Raw genomic sequence first — 27,265 nt, 5'->3', positions numbered from 1 at the left:
ACTACCATTTCTGCAACCGTTCTTTGCAGTCGAGAGGCTGCATCAAAGCCTTCTGTATGCTCTAGCATAAAAGAAAACCCCAAAAAAACGTATAAATACGTCTTTGGGACACTTAGAACATTTAAAAAAAAAACGTATTTATACGTTATTGGGAGTAAATTAGTTTTAATGTGGTATTGGGGTTAGGCTTATCATTTCGGTATCAGTCTGGAAAAAAAAAGTGGTATCGAACATCCCTAATAATAATAATAATTGACAACACAGGGCAGCCATTAAAAAAAAAAAAAAAGTCTGTGACCAAGCCAAGTTTCATCCCCAATGTTCCTTTGGCCAAGATTTAAAAAAAAAAAAAAAAAAAAAAGTGTTGACAAAGTGCTGGAGAGGAGAATTAGGTCCCCTGCAAGGTTCCTGATCCTCCATCTACTCTCTGCATGCTACAAGAGTTGCTCATGGCTCCAGTGTGTGTCACAAATTGGGAATTTAAGGCCCCACTGTATTGAAATTGACAATAGCCCGAAGGCATATATCGTCACTGCTGTTTGTACTTTTGGGCCGGCATTCACAACAATTACAAAGTAGCTCTCTAAAGGATAAAAGAGAAACACTTTGTCCCAATCCGTGTTGATTCTTTTATTCAGGTCATCTACAAAAAAAGTTGAAAGGCTTCTTCTCTTCTGCCCTCAGTAGGTGCAACTTATGCTAATCGTCAGATGAAGGGGAACCGTATTTGCTTGTGAAGCGATCGACGTGCGCTTGCATTAGCAAGTAAGTGCTTCAATATTGTTATTAGAGATTGTTGGAGATTGTAGAACAGCCCAAACTGACAGACAGCTCGTATTGCCCGTCGACATGTCAGACCAACTTGAGTCAAAAAATGACAGTGATTGTCATCGCTGAGAGTGTTGGAAGAAATGATGACATCATTCTCGTCGAATTTTGCACAGAAGTCCTCGCGATCACGAGGATGACGCTGACTGAAAGCGAAAACCACGTCAGTCAAATAAAAGATTCGAGAAACTAAAAGCTATTTGCACTCTTCCTCTCACACTCACACGAGTCTTGACAGGAGTGGAGGATAATGGATGCCATCAGGTAAAGTGTGACAAAATCTGAGAGGTGTCAAAAAAAAATGTGCCAGACGTGCACTTAGCTTAAAGTTAAGTGAATCTTCTGCCTTTCACATCCGTGGGCAAGTTTGGAAACTTCAACTCAGTGATTGTTATCATTTGCAAATGACATGATTTTATTTTTTTAATCATTCTTCTCATAGAGAAAAAAAATGTCAATGAATCAAATGCTACATGTTGTGACATTTTTTGGGTCTATAACAATTGAATTGACTGTCACATTCCTTTACAAAGATGTTATTGTCATTTTAGAAATTGCTTTAAATTGCTTTAAGTCCTACTTGGCAGGGCGCTTACAGTTGTTAAATATCATAATGACACTACTGTGCGTGTTTTACAGTCGTGACATCCCACAGTGGTCTGTAATTGGACCTATTATTATTAATTTTTTTTTTATGTCACCCTTAGGCAGTATTAGAAAACAATCTGCTCATTTCCACTCTTGGGGTCCATTTTTTTCACAATTTTCAAGGAGAAAATCAGGCTTTTAAAACAGTTTTATCACTTTTTTTTTTGTTTCTAAAACACCCCAAAATTAAATAATTAGATCAGATTTGATCCAGTGTAAACATTTAACACAGTATAGGACATAGTACAACAAAGACTAGTAGCAACTTAGTGAGGCAGCAGCCCTGACATAATAATGTAAATAATATAATATATAAATAAAATAGAATAAAAAACATACTAATGTTTGATGATTCACGTCAGCCTTGAAAACGTTCTATTCCATCAGATTGCGTCACGTTTCATTGTAATTCGCAGCTCTAGTTAGGGCCTGAGCAGCTGCCGCTGCGACGTTAAATAAACTCGAGCTGAGTTAAGTAATTCCATACACCGGCAGCCCATTGAAAAGAGATACAATGCTGCCATCTGCCGGCCATAGTTAGTGGATGTTTTTATTTCATAACTCATTGACTGTGCTGCACTTGGATGTTGCACTGACCACTGATATAATATTAAAAAAAAAAAAAAAATTAGTTGACGTCACTTAACGTTTATGGCGGCATACATCGTGATTTTACTAAACGTTATTAACCGTTTTTGGCGGTCTAAGAGTTAAAACTATTATTATTATTATTATTATTATTATTATTATTATTATTATGTGCAATATGATGATATGGTGAATCCAGTTTCTGTTAAAAAAAAAAATCCAGATGGCTTCTGACCTCGCTCCTTTTATCCACGTCGCTACGCTGTTCGAAAGTTAATCTGTTCCACCCCCAAAAAATTAAAAGCAGCGCTTCTTCCCTCGTGATGAAGCCACCAATGGCTAATGACACCAGTGCGTGGGTTGACCCGACATTTTGTTTATGTTTACGGACTGAACATTCCCCCAATTCACCTGGGACCGTACGCTCCCCGTTGTGCTGAAGGCTGTTTTGCGCACTTTAGACCAACATCCAAAACAAGTTGAAGATAGAAGACAAACACTACGTACTTATAAACCAATTACTTCCCTCAAGGACCGGTAATAATGTCACCAACCTCTGTCCTGATTTGTAACTATGTCGTTTTAATTAGTCCCATGTCATGTCGTTAAAGCTTATTCACTTCCCAGTGAAGCGGTTTGGCTAAGTTTGGCTAAATGTTTAGATTCATAAACAACAGTTTTTGTGGTTAACAACACACAAGAGTGGCGAGGAGAATAAAATTCAATAACAAAATCTCTCTTGGCTTCTTCTGGCTGTCCCAAATCGAGATTGATGCTAAAATGTGATGGTAAGATGTCTGTAAATCTTTTTGATCAGAAGGGATATGTCGTGAAGTTGATCCAAAGCTCCACTTGGAGGGCATTCCTTATCAAATCAAGTCAAATCAAGTTCATCCCTTTACTCAAAAAAGAATTTCAAAGTAATTTTATGAATTATATTTTTCATTTCATTCAAAGTAAGAGATTGAAGTTTTTGCATTTGCCTGCCAATCAGTAAAAACTCATGGTCACGCATGGTCAGTATCTTTCAAGTCTTTTTCCCCCAATCAAATTCACTAAAATTGCATTATACTACTTGCGCCAGTATTTAGACGTGGTTCCAGCATGTGTAAACATTTAGATGACTTTCAGCCATCATATTCTCAGTTTTGTTTTAATTGATAAAAGTTGGCAATAGTTTAATAGGAAAATTGATATGATATAGGCATCATATAATAGTTCCCCCAGGTCCCATGCTATAAATTTTTTTATAAGCTTTTAAATATGAAATGAGGATGTAGAGGCAAAAAGGTGGAATTACGTCGTAATGCAGCACGGCTTGTTAACGCCTGAGGCATTTCACATAATGCGCAGATTGTTTCCACTGTCACATTTTGAGATAATACTGAAGCAAATCAAGTATGCTGCATTATTTTACTGCTATTCATTGATTTATTTGTGTATGTGTGTGGAAAGAGTAGTGTGTTTTATGGGAATGATAGCTGTTACAAATATATGTATCTACAATGTATATGAATTAACCTGGATATATTTGTGAAATATAAAACAAATCTATCTATCTATCTATCTATCTATCTATCTATCTATCTATCTATCTATCTATCTATCTATCTATCTATCTCGATAGCTAGCCAGCTACCTTTAGCTAGCTAGCTAGCGATTCAGCTACTTTTAGCTAGCTAGCTAGCTAGCGATTTCTATCTATCTATCTATCTATCTATCTATCTATCTATCTATCTATCTATCTATCTATCTATCTATCTATCTCGATAGCTAGCCAGCTACCTTTAGCTAGCTAGCTAGCTAGCTAGCGATATCTATCTATCTATCTATCTATCTATCTATCTATCTATCTATCTATCTATCTATCTATCTATCTATCTATCTATCTATCTATCTATCTATCTATCTATCTATCTATCTCGATAGCTAGCCAGCTACCTTTAGCTAGCTAGCTAGCGATTCAGCTACTTTTAGCTAGCTAGCTAGCTAGCGATTTCTATCTATCTATCTATCTATCTATCTATCTATCTATCTATCTATCTATCTATCTATCTATCTATCTATCTATCTATCTATCTATCTATCTATCTATCTATCTATCTATCTATCTATCTATCTATCTAACTAACTAACTAACTAATGTATTCTATCTTTTCTATCTAAAGATATTTTATTTATTTGCGTGTGTGTGTGTGCTTTAGGATTCAGGGGGCCGAGCGTATTTCCCCCGACGTCTTCCTCGCAAGATTTTACATCGGAAGGCTGAACCGGAAGTAGCTTCATTTCCACTCGGTAGCTTGGTAGCAGATCTGCCAAAGCCCGCAGAGTCTTGTGAAGAGTTGATGCTGCACAGGGTCAGAAAAGAAGACAGTCGGCGAAGAGCAGTGCGGCTGGATCACGGCGCTATTTCACCTTTTTTCTTGTTTTTGTATTTTTTGTTATTGTCAAGACCATCGTCGCGTTTTTCTTTTCCAAACACTTGCCTTATAGCAACAATTTGTTTCCTTTCTACTTTTGTTTTTCTATTAGCAATTTAACTCTCTCCCGGAGTGACTGATGACCAACCACCAAGAGGTGAGGATATCGCAATAATAACTGTTATTTATCACAGTCTGTTTATGTAATCTATCTGGGTTGGACGCAACATGTGCAATGCTGATAGATGAAGATTATGTAGTTCAGATTCAGAAAACTCCCTCACTTTCCTTTATGTCAAGTATGTACACGAATGTTCACTTAAATCACATCATCATCATCATCATTGGTAGAATTAAGATTTTACCCGGATTTCAAAAGTTAGGATCTGTCATCTTAATTTCCATTGCTGTACTTGAAAAACGATTTTTTTTTAAAAATGACAAAACATACTCTTGCAAATTAATTAGATCAACAAACTAAAATAATAATTATAATCTCTAATAACATTATTGAGGCACTTATTTGCTAATGCAAGCACACATTGATCACTTCACAAGCAAATTAGATTCCCCTTCATCTGCCAATTAGCGTAGATTTTAAACATCGAAGGCTAAAACATCCCTAATGAAAATTAACTTGCACTAATAAACTAGCCACTAGGGGGTGCTAGAACTGCACAAACAGAAACCAACCTGACTTTTTTTTAACAAATGTGTTCCTTTTAAATATTGTGAACATGACCACGATATTGTGGCAGTTTTAATTTCACAATATTGCCCTTATCGTCACATCCCTAATAATAATAATAATAATATAGTTCAAATTACATTGACACAATCACAGAAGTATTAGTTCAACATTTCCATTATTTTTGTGATAGTGTAGAAAGACACATTATCCGAATACGTTTGAGGCTCTAAAAATTGATAAACGATTATTGTAATATATTTTTTAATTTTTTCATTAAATATGATTGTATGTCTACACGTTAATCATAGTGGTGCATATAAACAAAATCATAAAAAAAAAAAGAATCTCCGCCCACATGCTATACTTACCCAGCTGTTGCATCAACACCAACAGTAACAAACCTGTTTGTGCTACTTTTATATTGGTTGGAATGCTAACAGAGCAGCTACTTGCTGAATTTAACATATGCTTGATTTGTCATCTGTTACGTTCACGGATCATTTCAGCTCTTGGTGGGATCGCAAATGGTCACAAAGGTTAAGAGACAAATAGGGATGTTCGATACCACTTTTTTTCAGACCGATACCGATACCAACTGAAGATACCAGTAGTACATTTTGACAAATAAAAAAAATCACTAAAAGATATTTTTAAACAAATATATTTCTTTTAATTTTGCCCCAAAAAAAACAGCACAGTCACTCTTCAATAGTCTTAACGCTCAAAATAAAACACAAAAATGCTCTTTTAGTTTAAGATTCACAATTTTGAAGTAAACCGGCGGAGTTTTGGTGAAAAACTGCTGCAAGCTAGCGCCACTTAGAGGCAAGGAGGACTCACTTAACGTCTCCCCCCCTCTGCCATTGGTCGCTTGTACTCGTCTGCGTCACGAGTACTCGAGTACTTGAAAAAAGGCTGGTATCGGCCCGATATCGATACCTGGTATCGGTACTCGCCCATCCCTACACAGTACCAATGAAAATTTTAATTACTGTTGTCAAGATCCCATTTGAAGAATGAATTTTGCCTTTAAGAGTTGCATAAAGGTGGAGTTGTTACATATAGTCAATGCATAAAATATAATAACATGTTTTTTCACCAACCTGCAATTCCGCTTCTCGCACAATATTAAGTGAGACGGGCGCTGTAAACAGATTCGCTGATGTTCTCTCTGATATGAGAGCATCCAGCGTGTATCGAATGCATTACATATTGCATGTGACTTGTGGCCCTATTTTCTGCTAGAGTCCCTTGCAAAAGCATTCATAAATATATTTCATTAAAATTTTGTGTGAAAGTTGAACAAAGTAGCACACAATCATTTTTACTTTGTGTTTCAGATCAAATTTATATGAAATATATTTATATTTGTGGTCGTACTGTGCCAAAATGTTGAAAACTCAAGGGGGTGAATACTTTTGCAAGGTACTGTATGTCGGCAGCTGTCTCAAAGTTCTTATTCTAGGTTGAGATCATCCCAATTATGAGGCTGCATATTGGGGTTTTTTGGGCTATATTATAATATAATAATATAATATTAATAAAAAATAAATAAAATATTGATTTCCTAAAAAAAAAAAAAAAATGTGGATGCACTCACGAAAACCACCCATTCAACAAACAATAAAATGTGCTATTAAACCTACAAAGTACATTCGAAAGAGAGAGCAGAGAGTTTATACTTGAATGTCTCAAAGATTGCAATAAGATATTGAAAAAAAAAATTAAGCTTAAGTTTTGTTTTTTTTCATGTTTGCAGAGTTAACAAAACACTTGGGTGAAAAAAGCTTGACCAAGGTTGTCATAATTCTTTCAAATTCTCTTTGATGCAGTTTGACATAAATGTTGTGAGTCACTGCAGTGGTTATGAAACGATATAATACTGTGCACTATGTTATATATATGTTGTTGTTAACATTGTTTTTTAATGACAGTATGCTGCATGCAAATTGATACTGGGCAAACAATAGTCGCTCAGGTCTGGAAAAACAATTAATTGCCGATGCAAATTGAAATGATTCAAATAAAAAAAGAAACAAAAAAAAGAAGAAATGATTCAGTGGCTAAATGTCAATGTTGTGACTCCAGACTCTCAGAGGCTCAAAAAATAATTTGCAGGACATTAACTCATTTACTCCCAAAGACGTAATTATACGTTTTTTATGTTTTTTATGCTAGAGCATACAGAAGGCTTTGATGCAGCCTCTAAACTGAAGAAAACGCTTGTAGCAATGGTAGTTATTACCAAAAAAAGCCAGCAGGTGGCAAAAAAAAAATACACTATACAAAAGAACAATATTGTGCTTTTGTACATAACAGCAATGCATATAAACCATCTACAATCTGTAATAATATAACATGCAAACATTGAGTTCCTCCGCATATTGACTCACTACACAAGCATATTACGACGATCATCTGACAGTTAGCGTAGATCGATGTCGGTGCGTTCCACACCACAGCTCAAACTCACACTTGCAGAAAAACAAGTCATTAATTTGGCTAAAGTAGAGAAAAACAGAAGCAATTAGCAACCACCTTTTATTACCCGTCGCTCCCTCCAAGGGAAAATTCACACACTGACCACCTTTCGCAACTCCTCCACCTGTTTTTGCTCTAATTAGCTGCATCTCTACCAGTGCGTTGCCAGACAGTGTGGTATACGATACGTTCAGACTGACCCATCAAAAACAGTCGCTTCAAAATATGCGGTTACAGCAGGATACACGTAACTGAGTATAAAAGTAACTCAGCAGACATTTATATTATTGTTATTTGTTTAAAAAGTTCAAAAACAACATGTCAAAAATGCTGACTGGATTGGTGGATTACATTTCTGCGATGTGTTTTTGGTACAAATTAGTGTTGTTCCGATATCGATACTGATATCGGCAGAGGTCCCGATACTGCATTAAAACAGTGGTATCGGTATCGGTGACTACTAACAAGTAACATGCCGATACCATTAATTCATTTGCTCCCAATAACATATAAATACGTTTTTTATGTTTTAAGTGTCCCAAAGACGTATTTATACGTTTCTTTTCTTTCTTTAAAAAAAAAAAATATGCTAGAGCATACAGAAGGCTTTGATGCAGCCTCTCAACTGCAAAGAACGCTTGCAGAAATGGTAGTTATTACACAAACGGCCAGCAGGTGGCAGCAGAGTATAAGAGATCAACCAGGGCCATGTAGAAAAAAAACCCTCAATTACTCACAAGTTTAAATAGATTTGTGAAAATTGATGGAACTTAGCTATATTCTAATGCTTATTGTTGCAAAACGGAAACAGAATTATAATTTTTTTTTTCCTGATGAAAGAAGAGACTTTAATGTTTCTTTTGATAGGTTCCATGTTTTTATTTCAATAGAACACAATATTCTATGGGCCTTCATCTTTACCTGATTGTAAGGGTTCTTCAACATTATATATATATATATATATATATATATATATATATAATGTGGTGACATTGAAAGGAGATCTTAACAAACAGAATGACAACGTACTTGATGAAAGAGCGTTGGTCTCATAAAAAAAAAAACATTCCTAAGTTATGACTGATGATTTCATACAAGTACCATAAACCAAGTTATGCAGACATACCATAATCACTTGAAATATGAAAATATTGTCACACAGGGACAATGTTGTTCAAGTTACCTTTGAAAAGTAAAGAGGTATAGTTAGTTACTTCTCTGAAAAAGTAACTAATTACTTTACTAGTTACTCAATTATGAAGGTAACTACTTTCATTTACTTTACTTGACTGTAAAATAATAATGTAAAAAACTATTTAAAAAGGTTTTTTTTGTTTTGTTTTACAGTAAGAGAAAAGCACGGACCCTACAAAAACAAAGATTAGAGTCTCTTCTTTCATCAGGAAAATAAAAAGTCATTTCTATCTGTTTCTGTTTTACAGCAATTTGCATTAGAATATAGGTAAGTTTCATCATTATTCACAAATCTGTTTAAAACAGTGGAGAAAACAGTTTCAGTTTCATGTGGACTTGCCATTGCAGCGTGTTTGTTCGTTCTACCGGAGTTTTGTGTATGTGCAGCAGCAACAGGTACTGAAGATTTTTCGGTAATGCTAACGGTCTGTTGCAGCTGGATTTTGGAATGTGGCTAAAATGTAAATGACATATTCACATGTTCCTATAAAGCATTTCTTATCTTCATCTTTAACTGATCTCTATTTTGCGTACTTTCAGCAGTGTCACAATTTCCACCTCTTTCCAGATATTCCCCCACTGATGGCAGTGATGACGAATGAGACGTGGCCACACCCGTCATACGTGCCCCATTACCTCCTGCGTGGTGATCCCTTTGCCTCGAGACTCTCGAAAGAGGCAGACATTGTTGCGGCTTTTTATATCTTCATTATAGGTCAGTTGTAACGGAAAGGTATTCCTCTTGAGCTTAAAATTATAGGTCAGTTGTAACGGAAAGGTATTCCTCTTGAGCTTAAAATTATAGGTCAGTTGTAACGGAAAGGTATTCCTCTTGAGCTTAAAATTATAGGTCAGTTATAACGGAAAGGTATTCCTCTTGAGCTTAAAATTATAGGTCAGTTGTAACGGAAAGGTATTCCTCTTGAGCTTAAAATTATAGGTCAATTGTAACGGAAAGGTATTCCTCTTGAGCTTAAAATTATAGGTCAGTTGTAACGGAAAGGTATTCCTCTTGAGCTTAAAATTATAGGTCAGTTATAACGGAAAGGTATTCCTCTTGAGCTTAAATTTTTTTTATTATATAAATGTTGTACGTGCACACATCTAACGTTTTGGGCTTATATGAGGTGAGTCAGGAAATTTCCAGGCCTGACTTCACAAAAGATACATTTCCAACTCATTACACCAAATTGTTTCCGGCTTCATTGTGTGCGTGTGCCTAATGATCAGCCGTCACCCGCGGCGAGGGTTGTGGCATGACAACTTGTTAGCTGCCTTACCATGACAACGCACCTGCTCACAAGTCATCGTAGCAAACGGCTCACCACTCGTTAGTTAGTTTTGTGTTACATCTCGGAGGGGTAGAGGATATTACATATCCTGGGAGTTAGTGTTAATTTCGTCAACAAACACTAAGCAAAAAATACTTTTTTCACCGGACTAAAACTAGACTACATGAGACTAAAACCCTCATTAACTCATTCACTCCCAGCCATTTTCACAGAAGCAATCCCGTTCGCTCCCGGCTGTTTTACTGAATTTTGACTGATTTTGCAAGGCCCACAGAATATTGCGTTCAATTGCTATAAAAGCATGGAAGCTATCAAAAGAAAGATTAAAGTCTCTTCTTTCATCAGGAAAAAAAGTACGTTTCTATCTGTTTCCGTTTTGCAGCAATTAGCATTAGAAGAGAGCTAAGTTTCATCAGTTTTCACAAATCTACTTAAAATTGTAAGAAAGTTAGCTTTTTTTCTAGATGGCCTTTGCTCTGCTGCCACCTGCTGGCCGTTTGTGTAATAACTACCATTTCTGCAACCGTTCTTTGCAGTTGAGAGGCTGCATCAAAGCCTTCTGTATACTTTAGCATAAAAAAAAATAAAAATAAAAAAAAAGTTAATTATAGTTATACTGTCAACATTAATAATGAACACATTTCTCTCTCTGACAGGTATTATGTCCGCAACAGGGAATGGATATGTCTTGTATATGGCGATCAAACGCAAAACTAAGTTGAAGCCTCCAGAGCTCATGACTGTGAATTTAGCCGTCTTCGACTTTGGCATATCAGGTACTTTTGACATCTTTGTTGGAGTGTCAGCAATGCAACAACACCACTGTTTAAATATGTATTCAAAAAAAAAAAAAACCCGAATATTGCTGAATAGAATTTAATTTACACTAAATTTAATTTACACAGTATCACAAACTGTTTGAAGGATTACATAACAAGATGATATATATATATATATATATATATATATATATATATATATATATATATATATATATATATATATATATATATATGACTGTCTCAGAAAATTAGAATGTTGTGATAAAGTCCATTATTTGTGTCAGTAATTAACCTTATACTAAGGAATATTTAAATTAGACTCGGTCTTACAACACACAAATGGTTTCACATTTTTTAGTTACATAAATACCCTCACATGAATCTCTGCAACACCGACAGGCCCAAATCAAGATAAAATGTTTTTTTGTTTTTTTTGATTAAGCTGGTTTGGGTTTGCATCATATGATGCTGCTGTCCTAACTAAACAAGTATTTATTGTCATAGCGATATGAGCTATGCGTCACAAGACACAAGAAAATTGGAGCTTTATTTACAATTAGCATTGATTTTAAACATAGAAGGCCAAAACATCCCTAATGAAAATTAAATTTCACTAATAAACTAGCCACCAGAGGGTGCTAGAACTGCACAAATGGAAATCAACCTGACTTTTTTTTTTTTTTTTTTTTAAACAGATGTGTTCCTTTTAAATATTGTGAACAGGACGACGATGTTCAAATGTTCGTATAATTCAGCATTTGAATTTTGAATCTTGAATATTCACTTTTTTTATGACTATGAGCGGTCGACATTACGCTACTACATTTGTTTTGGTTCCCAATTAGTTATGGGGAACGTAAAACGATAATACATCCCTTCCTGCGGACGTGTCTTCCAACTCCAAATGTCATTAACCGAAAAGATTGTTCCCGTGAACAACTCACAGACACTCGCCTGGGAAAATGATTGCAGCTGGAATCTCATCTTAAGAGCTCCCTTCATTGCAAAGCAGTCACAAGGTTGGAACATGGCCAAATATCAAAGCAGCCTTGACCATATTAATTATGGGAAGCCAGAAGCTTTTTATGTTGACGTGGAAGATCGCTACTTTGATTAAATCATTTAAAAACATCGATAAAATAGGACTACCGTATTTTCCGCACTATAAGGCGCACCTAAAAGCCTTCAATTTTTTCAAAAGTTGACCATGCGCCTTATATATGGATCAATATTGAGCCGCAACAGGTCTCGCTGTCAAGACGTTTATCGTTGACCCTGCACGATCGGTGACACGCATGCGCAGAAGATCCCGCCATCTTGGCTCGCTAGCTGATGCTAATACTTTACCTCAGAGAAAATAATAAAACATCTGTTTATTCATTTTGGGGAATGAATGGAGTTGTCAGAAAGCTGGTTTGTAATCTATTAATAAAGTTTGACTGACCTATCTGACTGTTTTGTTGACATTCCCTTTAGCGCAGCACCATCTAATGGATGCATAACGTAACCCCAGCCTCTACTGTAGCTCCTCATATATGGAAAAAGTTTTAAAATATGTCATTCTTTGAAGGTGCGCCTTATAATTACTAATCTTTTTTTTTTTTTTTACTTTTGCTCTTTACCCTTCTGCTTCTTTTTCTGTTGTCATCCTTGTCAAATCGCTATCACACATCTATCCATTGTTTCCCCCCCATTTCTCCTCGTCTGTTTTTCTTTTCCATCCTTGTCCTTTAGTGACAGGAAAGCCCTTTTTTATTGTTTCTAGTTTCTCCCACCGTTGGTTGTTTGGTTGGGAGGGCTGTCAGTTCTACGGCTGGGCAGGCTTTTTCTTTGGATGCGGGAGCCTCACCACGATGACGATGGTCAGCCTGGACAGATACCTCAAGATCTGCCATATCAGATACGGTACGTTATTGATTTTGGCTAGGTTTTTGCTGATATGAACGTACCAAGATATACACAGTACATTTCGTAGAGTAAATGCTCTAAACAGAGTCATAGCTAAATTTACACAGAATTTCTGGGTGAACAATCTTTCATAGTTTTTTTCATGGGATATCGCAAATTCCCTCGGATACAATAAAAAAATACTTTGAGTAAAATTTAATGTGAATATTAGCGATAGACCCATTTTTTCAGGGCCAATGCCGATACCGATTATTAGTCGTCAAGGAGGCCGATAACCGATATTTCAAGCCGATATCATTTGCAGTAAAAGAGAAAATAATAGTGTAAAATAATAATAATAAACTTTTCTTTTAATTTTAAACATATAAACAATAGACAGTTTTGTTTAATTAAAAAATTTAACAGAAATTGTAGAAAATGTAGGGAACTTCCAGGGTCATCAGCATGTGTTAAGCTAAATTCAAAACTAAGCAAGCAAATAAATAGTTTTCTACTGTAAATAAAGTTTTCCAAAATGTCAACAATTTCTAAATTTATTCATTTTATTATTATTATTATTATTATTATTATTATTATTATTATTATTTTATTTTTTTAATAAATTAAAAAGTGTTGGGACCTCCCAGTGTTTGCATTGAATAAATAAATAAATAAATAAATAAATAAATAAATACATTTTCTAAAGTTTTCTAACTGTAAATAAAGTTTTCCAAAATGTCAACATAATTTCTAAAAAAAAAAAAAAATTAGTATGATTTTTAATAAATTAAAAAGTGTTGGGACTTCCCAGTGTTTGCAGTGAATAAATAAATAAATGAATGATAAATAAATACGTTTTCTAAAGTTTTCTACTGTAAATAAAGTTTTCCAAAATTTCAACATAATTTCAAAGTTTATTTTTTTAATTATTTAATGGCATAACTTGATTCCAGCTTTTTTGGCCTTCAGATTGGTAAAAAGGCCGATGCCGATATTTGTCAACAAGTCAAATATCGGCACCGATAATCGGCCCAGCCGATAATCGGTCTATCCCTAGTGAATATCTTGCTCTCATCCAATCGTAAATTTTACTGTTTAGAGTGGGACCAAAGAGACTCTATTTCGAGTAAAATTTACATGACACAATTTACCGTGTACCTGATGATCTTTCTTGAATGTGTAGGGACGTGGTTGAAGCGGCATCACGCCTTCCTCTGTTTGATCTTCGTGTGGATGTATGTGGGCTTCTGGGCCACCATGCCCCTCATAGGCTGGGGCAGCTACGCCCCAGAGCCATTCGGGACCTCCTGCACCCTGAACTGGTGGCTGGCACAATCCTCCGTGTCGGGCCAAAGCTTCGTAATGTCGATCCTCTTCTTCTGCCTTGTGCTACCAACTGGCATCATCGTCTTTTCCTATGTGATGATTATCTTTAAAGTCAAGTCTTCTGCGAAAGAAATCTCACACTTCGACGCCCGGGTCAGGAACAGTCAAAACCTTGAGATAAAACTTACAAAGGTATGTGAAACTTAACGTCATTATAAGCAGAGCTGGGCGCTTCCGTCGTCCTAGGACAGTAGTGTCCAAACTATGGCCCGGGGGCCATTTGCGGCCCACCATCCATTTTTTAGTGGCCCGCGACATATGCTAAAAATTGCATTCGACTCAGTTCAAATAAAATAAAAACAAAAAAGGTGCTATTAAAGGTTATTTTAGTTAACTAAAACTAACGAAATAACTAAAACAAAAATTCAAAAAAACATTTTTTTTTTCAACGAAAATGCTTTTTAAAAAACGAAAACTAACTGAAATGACATTTTATGTTTACAAAATGAACTAAAACTATAATTATAGCAAAAATGTCCTTCGTTTTAGTTTTTGGTGTGATTTTTAGTAGATTTATTTTGATATCAACCGGAATAATGACGTTTGAAAGTATGTCACACAGAAGTGACGTCATCTAGCAACAGCCAATAGAAAAGCACCTTCGGATGACATCACTCCCATGGTGTTTTTTAAAATATTGCACACGAGTAATTACACATTAAAAAAAAATAATAATGCTAATACTGAAACTAACTAAAACTAAGCCTTTATTAAAGAAATAAAACTAATAAAAAAATAACAGAACCACCCTGAAAACTTAATAAAAACTAACTAAAATGAAAAATTCCAAAACTATAATAAGCCTACTGCCATATTACAAATAAATTGGTTTATATACTGTCGCATTTTTCTAAATATGCAAAAGCGCAAACAAATTATTTGTACAATTTTCAGTCCGTGTATTTTTACAAGACTTCACGTGATAAAGCACTCGTCGGAAAGCTGGGCATCTATCAACGACGGAAGCGTCCCCCTCTGATTATGAAGATGATTTACAGGAAGTCTAAATCACTTGTATGTGTTCAAACTTAGGTGGCCATGTTGATCTGCGCGGGATTTTTGATCGCCTGGATCCCATATGCAGTCGTGTCAGTCGTGTCGGCGTTTGGGGAGCCAGACTCGGTGCCCATACCTGTGTCTGTCATTCCAACTCTGCTTGCCAAGTCGTCAGCAATGTACAACCCAATCATCTACCAGTTAGTGGACCTGAAAAACTCCTGTTCATCCTCCTGCTTGAAGGCCCTGGGGAAACGCAGGCATTTACGAAAGTCCAAGTAAGCGAGTATTTTTGGTTGTGTTAATGTTATGTTAGGTTTAGGAGGGACGCCAAGACTTCCCTCTCCCCAATCACTAAAAATTGTACAAATAATTTATTTGTGCTTTTGCATAGTTAGAAAAATGCTACAGTATATAAACCAATTTATTTGTAATATGGCATTAGGGTTATTATAGTTTTGGAATTTTTCATTTTAGTTTTTATTTCATTTTGAGTTTTTTTTTTTTATTTAGTTAGTTTTAATTAATTTTCAGGGTGGTTCTGTTAGTTTGTTTTTTTTTTAATTAGTTTTAGTTTGTTTTTTTAATGTGTATTTCTCGTGCGCAACAGTTAACACATTCACTGCCAGCCCAGCAAAAAATGCATTATTTGACGTCTTTTTCCGTCAATGGCAGTCAATGACTTAAGATGAGATGTAACCAAAATTGATGGATTTTTAAGCAACATTTGCCTTAAAAAAAAAAATGAAAAAAGGAGGCTGCAATATAATCACAAAATATATTGGCACATTGTGTTTAACACATTCACTGCCAGCCCAGCAAAAATGCATTATTTGACGTCTTTTTCCGTCAATGGCAGTCAATGAGTTAAAAAACAGTTTTATCAGTGAGCAGTTCACCATCTAAGTGCAGCACGCGCTGCCTGGTCAATGAGTTGTGGAATCAAAAACACGGACACGGTTCTGTTATTTTTTTTTATTGGGTTTAGTTTTGTTTTTTTTAATGTGTATTTCTCGTGCGCAACATTTAAAAAACGCCATTATTACGGTTTATATTAACTCTTTGACCGGCGAAAATGTTTCGTAACGATTAGTAAAATCACGATGTATAAACGTTAAATCAACGATGTTTTTTTGTTTTTTATCAGTGAGCAGTTCACCATCTAAGTGCAGCACGCGCTGCCTGGTCAATGAGTTGTGGAATCAAAAACACGGACTACCTATGACGTCATTATTCCGGTTTATGAATCTACTAAAAATAACATTTAAAATCATCCGAAAAGGCTCATAATATGGAATATTTTACGATAAACGTTTCGGAAAATGAATGTGTGGATAATGCTTTTGTATAGGGTGACCAAACGACCTCTTTTTTTGTTTTTTTTTGTTTGTTTGTTTTTTTAAAATACAATTGTAGTTTCTTACTTTTTTTATGGATGTCTCCTTCTCGCGCTTGCAGGCTCTACGTCATTTCTGCATCACTGAAGGACAGAAGAGCCGCGAATGAAGCTCACGTTGAAATGTGACACAGACGGAATGTGCGACCTGCTTACAACTTCTACTTGAAACAGTTTGTCTTCTTCCCAGTTCTCTGTGGGGGGGGGTGTTTGAGCCCATGTTTTGGTGGGGTTCGACCCTCGGGGGTAGTTGAACTACATGCCGCGGGCGTGTCGGGAGCGTTAACATGCACTCGATGATCGCAATGCGTCCACTTGCGCAAAAACGAGGCGCAGTAATAAGTCATATGCAGCCCCTCATCTAAAAAACGGAATATAACGGCTAATTGGAGGTTAGGGAATCCTATTCTCTAAAAACGTCCTGACCCAGCTCTCCGTTTTAAGGGTTAAAACTTCCTTTGGTTGATGCAGTAAAACGATTTAATGAAAATAAAACTTTGGGCCAGATTTTTAAAAGTGGTGTTTGCACGACTACCATGTCAACATTCTCTCATTTGTATTTTTCCATGGAATATTTTGATAGTTATACAATTAAAGCCAGATGCACTAAAACCGATCAAATTAGCCAGATAATCACATCTCAATAAGACTTTTCTGATTGATAATCCTACCCAACCTGCTGATTTCAAAGCTGGGGTGCCTACTCAATATTTACTATCATTATGAAATCCCCATGTACATGGTCACAAATGTGAACCTCGGTTGTGTTCACACCCACGATGGCGCAAAAGGAGAAATTACAAACACCAGGTCTAACCTGCCTCTTTGTAGAGTCGGCCACTTAGATTGAAGGAAATTTATATCAAGTTGCTTTAATAGAAAGATTTAAATTTATAAATAAATGTGTGCTTCATAGAAATGGACACTTTTAACACATTCACTGCCAGCCCAGCAAAAATGCATGATTTGACGTCTTTTTCCGTCAATGGCAGTCAATGAGTTAAGATGAGATGTAACCAAAATTGATGGATTTTTAAGCAAAATTTGCCTTAAAAAAGAAAAAAGGAAAAAAGGATGCTGCGATATAATCACAAAATATATTGGCACATTTTGTTTAACACATTCACTGCCAGCCCAGCAAAAATGCATTATTTGACGTCTTTTTCCGTCAATGGCAGTCAATGAGTTAAGATTGATTGTCTGGCAATTATTGTCAGTGTTATTTTTCATGGCACTAAAGTCCAAAATTCATGTGAAATACTCCTAAATCCTTTGTAACGTGATACGATGTGTTATTTCTGTTTTGTCTACATCACGGAACTTGCAGAGCCGATCTGCTTTATACTGCTTAAAGTTGCACATCACTGTTTTGCTGAGCCTTTTGCAAAAGTGCTATAATTAGCTGTTGTGGATACGTTCCCGCCGTGTGTCAACGCTAAGCTGCACTCGCCAGTCTGATGTGTTTGGACACCTTCCGCTGTCTTTAACACCTGACTGCCCACCGAGCCTCTTTGTCGTACTGTTTGCTTTGTGAGGTGTCATATATACAGTGGTACATGGGTTCAATGTTAAATATTTTTGTTTTATGTGGTAGCTGATGTAGGAATGATACTGCACTTTTCTGTGACATCGCGTCACGATGAATATGAATTACAAGGAAATTCCTTCATGTTATTAGCTCTGTTGTGCTTTGACCTGTATTTAAATAAAACACAAAAAAAAATAAAAAAAATAATTAATAATCCATAAATTAATAAATAAAGAAATAAAATAAATTCATAAATAAAATAAAAAATAAATAAAAATTTACAATCTGGTTATTACACGAAATATGCAAAATTTTAACAACTTTAACTGATAACAGACGAAGCCGCCTCCTACTTTCTGATGTCACTGTAGCTCATCGGCGTCCTTGATCACTTTCGAAGTTTCTATTGCAAAACTCAGTTGTGCAAATGTTATTTTACGAAATAAAGAAATTATATACTGACTAATGCTTGAGTGTCAGCGTTTTCTTTCGCATTGTCTTGGTTATTGTGCTATACATCACAGGTGTGCTGAACAATTCACTCTGTAAAAAATAAAAAACCAAAAAAAAACCCTCCTTTTTTCTCCCCAAAAAACGACCATGTATAGTAAGGCATTTTTTTTTCTAAAAAAAAAAAATAAATAAATACAATAAAACGACCATGTATATAGTAAGGCATTTTTTTCTCAAAAAAAAAAGAAAAAAGACCATGTATTCATAAGGCTTTTTTTTCCCCTCCCAAAAAACAACCATGAATATTTTGATATGCAAACACGTGTATTGAATATTGAGGAAGACAGCATTGCTCAGTTTTGGATTGATACAGTTGGAAATATGTTGGAAATGGAAGTGAATTGTAATACTTTGGTTACCTCAAGTTACACGAGAGAGTCCAAAATATTTTAAACGATAGCTGATTAGCTTTGTTATCATACCAGTGTGACTCAGTTGTTCTCGAAGGCGTTTCCTGATTTCTTTTTGGCAGAAGTACTGACTACGATTTGGAAGTGTCTATAATATCTTCTTTTTTGGCGATAACTTGTTGACCTCCATAAGAGAAGCCAAAAATCAGTACAGTAAATTGCCAGTTCCAGGTTCAGTCTTCCTATTTTGCAGAATTGTTTTTTTTTTTTTCTTTCCTTTTTTTTGGGGCACTGTTAACAATTTTGTTGTGGTCTGTGTCAATTCTGGGCGTAATTTTACTGCTGGCCACAAGATGGCAGCACAATATTGTTTTTCATTGTGTAAAAATGGAAAAAACAAAAAGGGAATTGGCCAAAAGTATTTCAAGATGATCCTTGTGTGCTGAAAAATCATGTGTAATCCTGCTTTTTATGCCTACAGAAAGTGACAGTTGTAGATTATTTTCATAATATTCGTCTTTGGGCATGTTTAATGATGTATATTGTGAAATGATAAGTGAAGTTTGTTTGGGAAAAACTTGGGATGTTTGTTTTAAAACTTGCTATTGCTCTTTCTCAATATATTATGATTTCAAACATGTTTGTATTATTTTGGAAGTGTGTTTCAAGATTGGGGAAAAAAAATTAAGTGTCCTTTCATATAAAAACATGCTCAGAAATCTTTAAATAGGGTATTTCTACATCACAGCTTTCACTTATTGTGTGGAGTCTTTGATATTATGAGTGAATCAGCATTTAGCTGTTCTCCCCATCATCTGGCAGGTTCAATTCTTTATAAAGCCAAACCAGAAAACAGACAATTTGAGCATCAAATGCAAAACATTCATTTGAGAATTATAGTTTAATTTAGTTTATGACACAACACTTTTAGTGACCTTTTTTTTTAAGTCTTAAATTCTGCAAATATTCCATATATTTAAAAAAAAAAAAACTCAAGCTAATACTGCAACTGATAAAGACCAAACAAAAACGAAGCATTTTTAAAACAAAATTCTAACGAACCTGCTCTAAAAACTTAATCAAACGATAACTGAAATGTAAATAAAGCCTAAACAAAAAAACAAAAAAAACTAATGAACTAGATCTTGTACATGACTTGTGAGGATTGGCTTGTTAAATAGAAATCATTCAGTCCCAGGAGGCCAAAGCACGAAAGGGAGACTCCTTAAAGGTTGAAAAAGCCTTTCAGCTAATGTTAATCTTCCTAATGCCTGACTTGGCTGAGTAATTGATCGGGGCATATCCGATCAATAGACCTCTATTGGTCATTGGAGACGGAACATTTAATCTTAATGAAATGTTCTGACTGGCAGGCTATTTAACTGTAATTTTCCTAATGCCATTGTCCCCTTTGTGAAATGTTGCTGAGACAAGGAAATGCCAATACAATAAAAATAAGAATTATAACTCTGGACTATTGAAAGGGATATGGATGAACATAGTTTTATTAGCCAATTAAAAAAAAATACAAACTACAAATGTAAAGGCCTATATGAATACACTTTAGAAACATAATTCTTTTAAGACGATAAAACTATACCTCAGGTATGACGTATGTTATCGCCAGCTTTATTTGGCTTCATTACAGATGCAAGTTGGACATCTAGTGGTAGATGCGTGCAACACACGGCATCCATATGTATGTACTAAGACCACATGCTCGTGTGGACTGTAGAATATTTGTTTTTAATAATTTCGAGTTAACGTATACATATATTACATATATTTATACTCCTCGGAGCTTGAAGAGGGTTTCAAGTTTGTGTCTTATCGTTCCTCTCATGTTTTGGTGCCAGCATTGTTTGCTAGCTTACTGTTTTGCTAGGCTGACTTGGTGTGGTGGGCGGAGCCATAAAGACATATCGAGCTACATATGGGATATTATTGTCTACCGAACAATAATAAGATAGATACATGTAGCATATAGTTAGCGTAGTTTGATGTGCAATATGCTCTGATACTAGTCACTGTTATACGTCACAAAACTTTCTGCTAAGGGTCTGACTTTGTTTGTGGCGTGTTTGACTAAATGCGTACTTTGAAAGACATCTTAAGCTAACAACAATGCCCAGTATTTATACCCTCCCGTCAATGAGGTATCGATCTATGAGTACGTTTATTGCTATCTTCACTATTGTAGTTGCAATTTGTAGGGGTGAAAAATTGTCTTGTACCATGGTGAGAAGTGGATCGAGTAAGATAGATAGAGAACATATCCTCCTGGATCACATTAGTACTAGGTAATTGTTTTTGGTTTTATGTTTTTCAATCGCGTGTGTGAATTATTAAAAGATCCCGATACTTTAAGGGGGAGAAAGAGTGAAAGGAATAATTCAATGGAAGTAATTATCGCCCTCAGCAGGGAATCCAGTCGACGTTCAAAAAGAGAAGAAAAGCCTTCACGGTTAAAGTGAGAGAAGACAGGAAACACATCCTAGCGCCATTAAGTCCTTCTATATTTGTCGGATGTGTTGAGAAAAGGACAGATGTTCTACGTAGCGTGGTAATTGGGGTGAGAAAAAAAAAAAAGCAGCTCTGGTTAGGCGTACACACTCGTATGCTGATCACATCTGCACCGTGTACAGAGATCATTAAAAAGGAAACCATGTTGAAAAGGAAGAACAGTGAGAAAGGGAGAGGAGGTGAGATGAAGAAAAGGTTGACTCGAGGAAGCACAAATAATCCATCGCAGAGACGCGACATGATTAAGAAGCGACGGGAGACAAAAATATCCCAGGCCAAGGGATCTTGGCGCAATAACGTAGCAACGGATCACAACGTGACAGCAGCAACTCTGTTAGCGCAAGCTAGCTGCTACGACAAGCAATTACACGGGTGGTTTAAAACGATATGAAGGTCACGATGCAATAATTATCACGATATTGTGGGTGGGTTGGCGATATTAAAAAAAAGATCACCATATTGTAAAAAAAAAAAAAAAAGAGCCCATACTAAGCTTTTGTACATAACAGCAATACATATAAACCACCTACAATCTCTAATAACAATATTGAGGCACTTACTTGCTAATGCAAGCACACGTTGATCGCTTCACAAGCGAATTAGGTTCCCCTTCATCTGACAATTAGCATAATTTTAAACATAGAAGGCCAAAACATCCCTAATGAAAATTACATTTCACTAATAAACTAGCACTAGAGGGTGCTATAACTGAACAAATGGAAATCAACATGACTTGTTTTAAACAGATGTGGTCCTTTTAAATATTGTGAACATAACGACGACGTTTTGATATCACGATATTGCCCTTATCATTACATCCCTATTCGCTAAAGGTTTGCGTCGCCTTTGCGCTGCGCTAACCGGTAAAAATGGAGCAATCCAGGAGCGCCTAATTCACTGAACACGCGCAGATGGAGAAATCCGTCACAAAGTGCACAGTCAATCAGAATGCGCCACGGTGCGCCGGTGTTTTTTGCGCGTATGTAAATTAGGTAATTTGCATACATTTGACGCAAAATATGCCCACCCCGATGCAAATGAGACTCATTGATATGCAGCGTCGAATTCGCTAACGCCAGTGCAAATTGCCACACCGAGTTTGCAAATAACGTTTTTGGAAAAGCAACCTGACGCAACCTCGATCCCGGGATCATAACAGCAGTGCATGGCTCGGTGCACGTCGCTCTCTGGCTGTTCACGCAGAGAGGAGAGAGAGAGAGAGAGGGAGGGGGAAATTTTTCTATGTTTGTTTTAGGACACATAACGTAACCCGGGCTGATCGGCAATGGCGGGAAGGTATTTTACGATCATTTTTACGTGCCAGATGCATACTGTACGCCCACGTCAACCTCTGAAAATATATATTTTTTATTATGATTAGAGCAATATCCTTAGTGAATAGGTGGGTAACTGGGCGCAGACTGCGGGTGCAGTTGTGGTGCAATATTTCACGCTATTACCGGACGCAGCGTTCTTGGATCGCTAGCTAATACTAATACTTTACCTCAGAGAAAATAATAAAACAGCTGTTTATTCATTTTGGGAGTGAATGGAGTTGTCAGAAAGCTGGTTTGTAATCTATTAATAAAGTTTGACTGACCTATCTGACTGTTTTGTTGACATTCCCTTTAGCGCAGCACCATCTAATGGACGCATAACGTAACCCCAGCCTCTACTGTAGAGCCTTATATATGGAACAAGTTTTAAAATATGTCATTCATTGAAGATGCGCCTTATAATGCGGTGCGCCTTACAGTGCGGAAAATACGGTAAGTTATTGTCAACCAAAAAAGGAAAACCTTTCATTCTGGATTCTATGAACTTGAGTTCATTCTACTTACAGTGTATTTTTGCTGCGTTTAGAAACCGCCATTTGCTATAATGTCAGTACAAACAAACACAAATAGGGCCATCCTGTGTTTAAACATGAAAAACGAGAGCACCAACCACTTAATTCAGTGCAGTTAAGTTATTGGCTTTACTCCCGAGGAGAAATGTCATCAACTCTCTTTCACTTGTTCTCATTAAAATCTCATTCTGACTATTGATTGAGTCTGTTCTTACAAACCATAAATGGAAAACTCACAAAATGTTGAACAAAACTTAATTATTTCTTGTAAGCTATTTATTTTTTTAAATTAAAAAACAATGTTATTCTATATATGCTCTTTGCACAGCTCGACTACTTCCTGAATTGAATAACACGTTTTTTGTTTCCTGTCTTTCACGAGTGGACAAACTGATTAATCCAGGTGCGTCTGGCCATTGTTGTTGTCGTAGTGACTGAGATCAGGCACACCTGGATTAATCAGCTTGTCCACTCGTGAAAGACAGGAAATGAAGGACTGGTGTTGAGTTCAGGAAGTAGTGGATTTGTTCGAAATGAAAGTTGTCTTAATGAAGTGATATGCCTTCTGGTGAGTGCTTTTCTACTTTTGTATGCATTTTTTGTAAAACGGAATATAACAGAATATGAATAAGACCCAAAAAGAAAGACTGGTATCCCCTTATGGTGTCACACATAGAAGCTACTGCATATCAACACAATAAGTTATATTGACCTGTAAACTTATGTTTACAGGATTTCGATGAATATTCCTTTTATTTGGAGTTGTTTTACATCCGTCTCTTCCCATCTGTCCATGACGAGTGCAAGTCACAACTGTGCCCTTCAAACGGGTAAGTCAAACCATCAAAATCATGTTAGCATAATGTCATTGCCTCATATTTTGGAGATTGAGATACGGTGCAGCTGTAAAACAAAGCGGTTAAAGGGGTTATATTCTCAATTTATACCAGGCTCGTTTAAAAGGGTTCATATGCATGTGGAATGGAATAAAATGTTTTTACATTGACATTATCCTTGTTTTAATCGGTATTTAATGATGTGGCTCAGTTTTTGCTGCCAGAAACATGAATAGACAGTTAAAACAACAGGTGACCTACTTTCTGGATTTTTCAGAAAATTACATAATATATAATTCAGAGTGAAGCAGTTGGATAATCAAAATTTTTAATGGCAACAAATGTTGATGAAAGGTGGCTGTTGATGTGGTAAAAAAAAAAAAAAAAAAAAAAAGCTCATTCCGATCATCATGTGCCCACATGACCAACCAGTGGCCTGAAGTAGGGCGTCCGAAATGGTCATTTTGCCCCGTCGCCATATCTGTGCCCCCACCAAAGACCTAAGTGCTCAAAATACATAGTAGAGTCCACAAATATGACGAAAAATCACTTGAAAACCCGCCAAAACAAAACATTTCCAGGATATGGACACCCAAAATGTCAAATTGCGTCATTAAATTATTATTTTTTTTTTTTTGCACTTTTCCTAATACATACATATAGCAATTTACAGGCCTGTACTTACCTTAAAACGTAACACATGGGCCTCTAAATATGGTCCAAAATATCGTGTGCAGTTCCCGCATACCAAAAGTGGGCGTGGGACCCAAAATTTTGACTCGAAAACCGTTTAAGATAGGAGGCTCAAATTTTTGACTCATTCTTTTGAAAATCAAAAGGCTGTAATGAAATATAAATCAGGCAAAATGAAGAGGTGTAACTGTTTGTGTGAATTGTAAACAATGTGACGCAATTTAAAGGGCGGGGCTTAGCTGGAGGCAAAAATACTTGGTTGCCTCCAGGGGTTGTTTTTGCCTCCAGTAAACACCGTGACGTCATCGTAACGTGGGCCGTGAAAGGGTCTTTCGTCTACAATAATCTCATTTGTTTTGGTTGTATTCAGGATTAAATTGTTTTGTTGACACCACACCGGAAGTCGCTCCGCCTCATTCGGTTTGCAGATAAAATCGCACGCCCTGCGGACTTGTTAGCACTGGCGAGGGTCAAACCCAGTGGGGAGACACAGGAAATGATTCGGCCATCTTTGTTGGTTACTTTCGCCAATCCTTAAGCATGTGCTGCGGTGTACGTAATTCCATTGGTTGACTAAATAAGCCCAGATTGAGGACAAAATGAAGTCAAGACACACAAACAAACAAAATGTTGGTCACTGTGTCCCATTTAACTCATTTACTCCCAATAACGTATAAATATGTTTTTTTAAATGTTCTATGTGTCCCAAAAACGTATTTATACGTTGTTGTTGTTTTTTGTTTTTTTTTTATTATTTTTTTTAATGCTAGAGCATACACAAGGCTTTGATGCAGCCTCTCAACAGCAAAGAACGGTTGCAGAAATGGTAGTGAATGAGTTAAATGTGAATGAACAATATTGACAGTGCACTGAGCAAGGAATACGATCTAGTATACTGGTAACATTCCACTGTTTATTACTGTTCTACTGTGTTCATCTTTTTACCCATTTTCATTTTTTTTTTTTTTTTAAGAAAATCATGTCAAAAATCTTTCTATAGTATATATTTTCTTAGAAAATATACAAAATAGTATAGTACATTTATTTTACACATGGAATATCCTCTGGCTTTTGTTTGGGATCATACATGACTCATTTTCATATTTTCGCAGCTCATGGTGTTACACAATATGCATCGAAAGAACATACATACGTCAGAAGAGATTTGGCAAAGAATATAAAACGAGTTTCATACATGCATGCATACAATGCAGTGCCATGCAAACACAGTCAATTCCCTTCCCTCTATTTTTTATTTTTTTCCCCTCAAACACTTCATGCCTTCTTGCTATACAGTATATGACACGTCGTCCATCAACTCGCTCTTTTCGAACTGGGGCAAAGTTTGACTGATGACAGGTAGAAGTGAGAATTCAACACCGACTTGTCAGAAGAACCCTTTTCCATTGCCGAGCTGTCATTTGTAACTCGAAACCTATCGTTGTTAAATTCACACGCAACTTTGCGTTCCGTCACATATTTCACACGGAGTCCCGTGCAATGTTGATCGGCATACGCACGCACACATACACGCACACAGATGACTGCCTATGTGTGGCCGATTCCGTTTGTCACCGACACTGCAAGGAAAACTCCTTCGTGACGAATCTGAAACAAAACACTGACAAAGGCGACTGTCTCATTGAATGACGTCAATGAAAGTCGACAGGGGCCTGTGACCTTGATTTTTTTGGGGGGGGCTGCAACTTTGCAATGAGTATTAACTCATTTGCTCCCAATGACGTGTAAATACGTTTTTTTTTATGTTTTAAGTGTCCCAAAGACGTATTTATACGTTTGTTTTTTTTGTTTGTTTTTTTTATGCTAGAAGAAGAGACTTTAATCTTTCTTTTGATAGGTTCCATGCTTTTATAGCAATAGAACACAATATTCTGTGGGCCTTGCAAAATCAGTCAAAATCCAGTAAAACGGCTGGGAGCAAACGGGATTGCTTCTGTGAAAATGGCTGGGAGTTAAGAAGCAAACGCATCAAGATCTAGTTTTAATTGAAATACACCGATTATTGCAACAGTAAAAAAAAAAAGAGGGCATCATCATCATCATAATAATGTCTAAATTTTAAAAACAAATAGTGCAAGAATAATGCCAAAATCTTATGAGCAATATCAATGAATGGGCCCTTGAAGTGGAAGTCAACCCTAAACATTTCTTGACAATAATTGTGGGAATGCTGAAAGCATTCCCACGCAATTTATTAGAAATTGCACTTAGTCTAGTTTGTTATATGTGACCTCACTAGTTTAAACATGACATTCTGATTAATATTACATTTGTGGAATGAGTCATGCAGCACAATCTCGCCGTTTTTATCCATCTCAGGGGGCAGCCATTTTGTCACTTGCTGTCGACTGAAGATGACATCA

The 27,265-nt window shown here is 36.2% G+C and overlaps 2 protein-coding genes across 6 annotated transcripts in view; both read left to right on the top strand.

Moving 5' to 3' along the window:
* The first annotated feature begins 610 nt into the window (after positions 1–610).
* Positions 611–18,570, top strand: opn5 (opsin 5). 2 transcript variants are annotated; one of them, XM_077511306.1, is made up of 8 exons: positions 612–765; positions 4,269–4,641; positions 9,419–9,565; positions 10,799–10,918; positions 12,659–12,829; positions 13,995–14,329; positions 15,230–15,471; positions 16,652–18,569. In XM_077511306.1, exons 3-8 carry the CDS (start codon positions 9,433–9,435, stop codon positions 16,716–16,718), a joined length of 1,068 nt encoding a protein of 355 aa, XP_077367432.1. In that variant the 5' UTR covers positions 612–765; positions 4,269–4,641; positions 9,419–9,432; the 3' UTR covers positions 16,719–18,569. The 2 variants fall into 2 exon arrangements, with proteins under 2 accessions (XP_077367433.1, XP_077367432.1); XM_077511307.1 differs by lacking the exon at positions 9,419–9,565 and having other exon boundaries at positions 611–765; positions 16,652–18,570.
* Positions 18,571–23,772: 5,202 nt separating this feature from the next.
* The window catches only part of cnih3 (cornichon family AMPA receptor auxiliary protein 3), an 87,186-nt gene continuing 83,693 nt past the window's right edge, over positions 23,773–27,265 (top strand). For all 4 annotated transcript variants that reach the window (XM_077510527.1, XM_077510526.1, XM_077510525.1 and 1 more), the window contains exons 1-2: positions 23,773–23,920; positions 24,085–24,182. The gene's annotated coding sequence lies outside the window, so the exon portion shown is untranslated. The remainder of the gene's footprint in view (positions 23,921–24,084; positions 24,183–27,265) is intronic.

This window comes from Festucalex cinctus, chromosome 21 (genome assembly GCF_051991245.1).
Source record: "Festucalex cinctus isolate MCC-2025b chromosome 21, RoL_Fcin_1.0, whole genome shotgun sequence".
Lineage (NCBI taxonomy): Eukaryota > Metazoa > Chordata > Actinopteri > Syngnathiformes > Syngnathidae > Festucalex > Festucalex cinctus.
The sequence above is the reverse complement of the archived record's forward strand: the minus strand, read 5'-3'. Positions and strand labels throughout refer to the sequence as shown.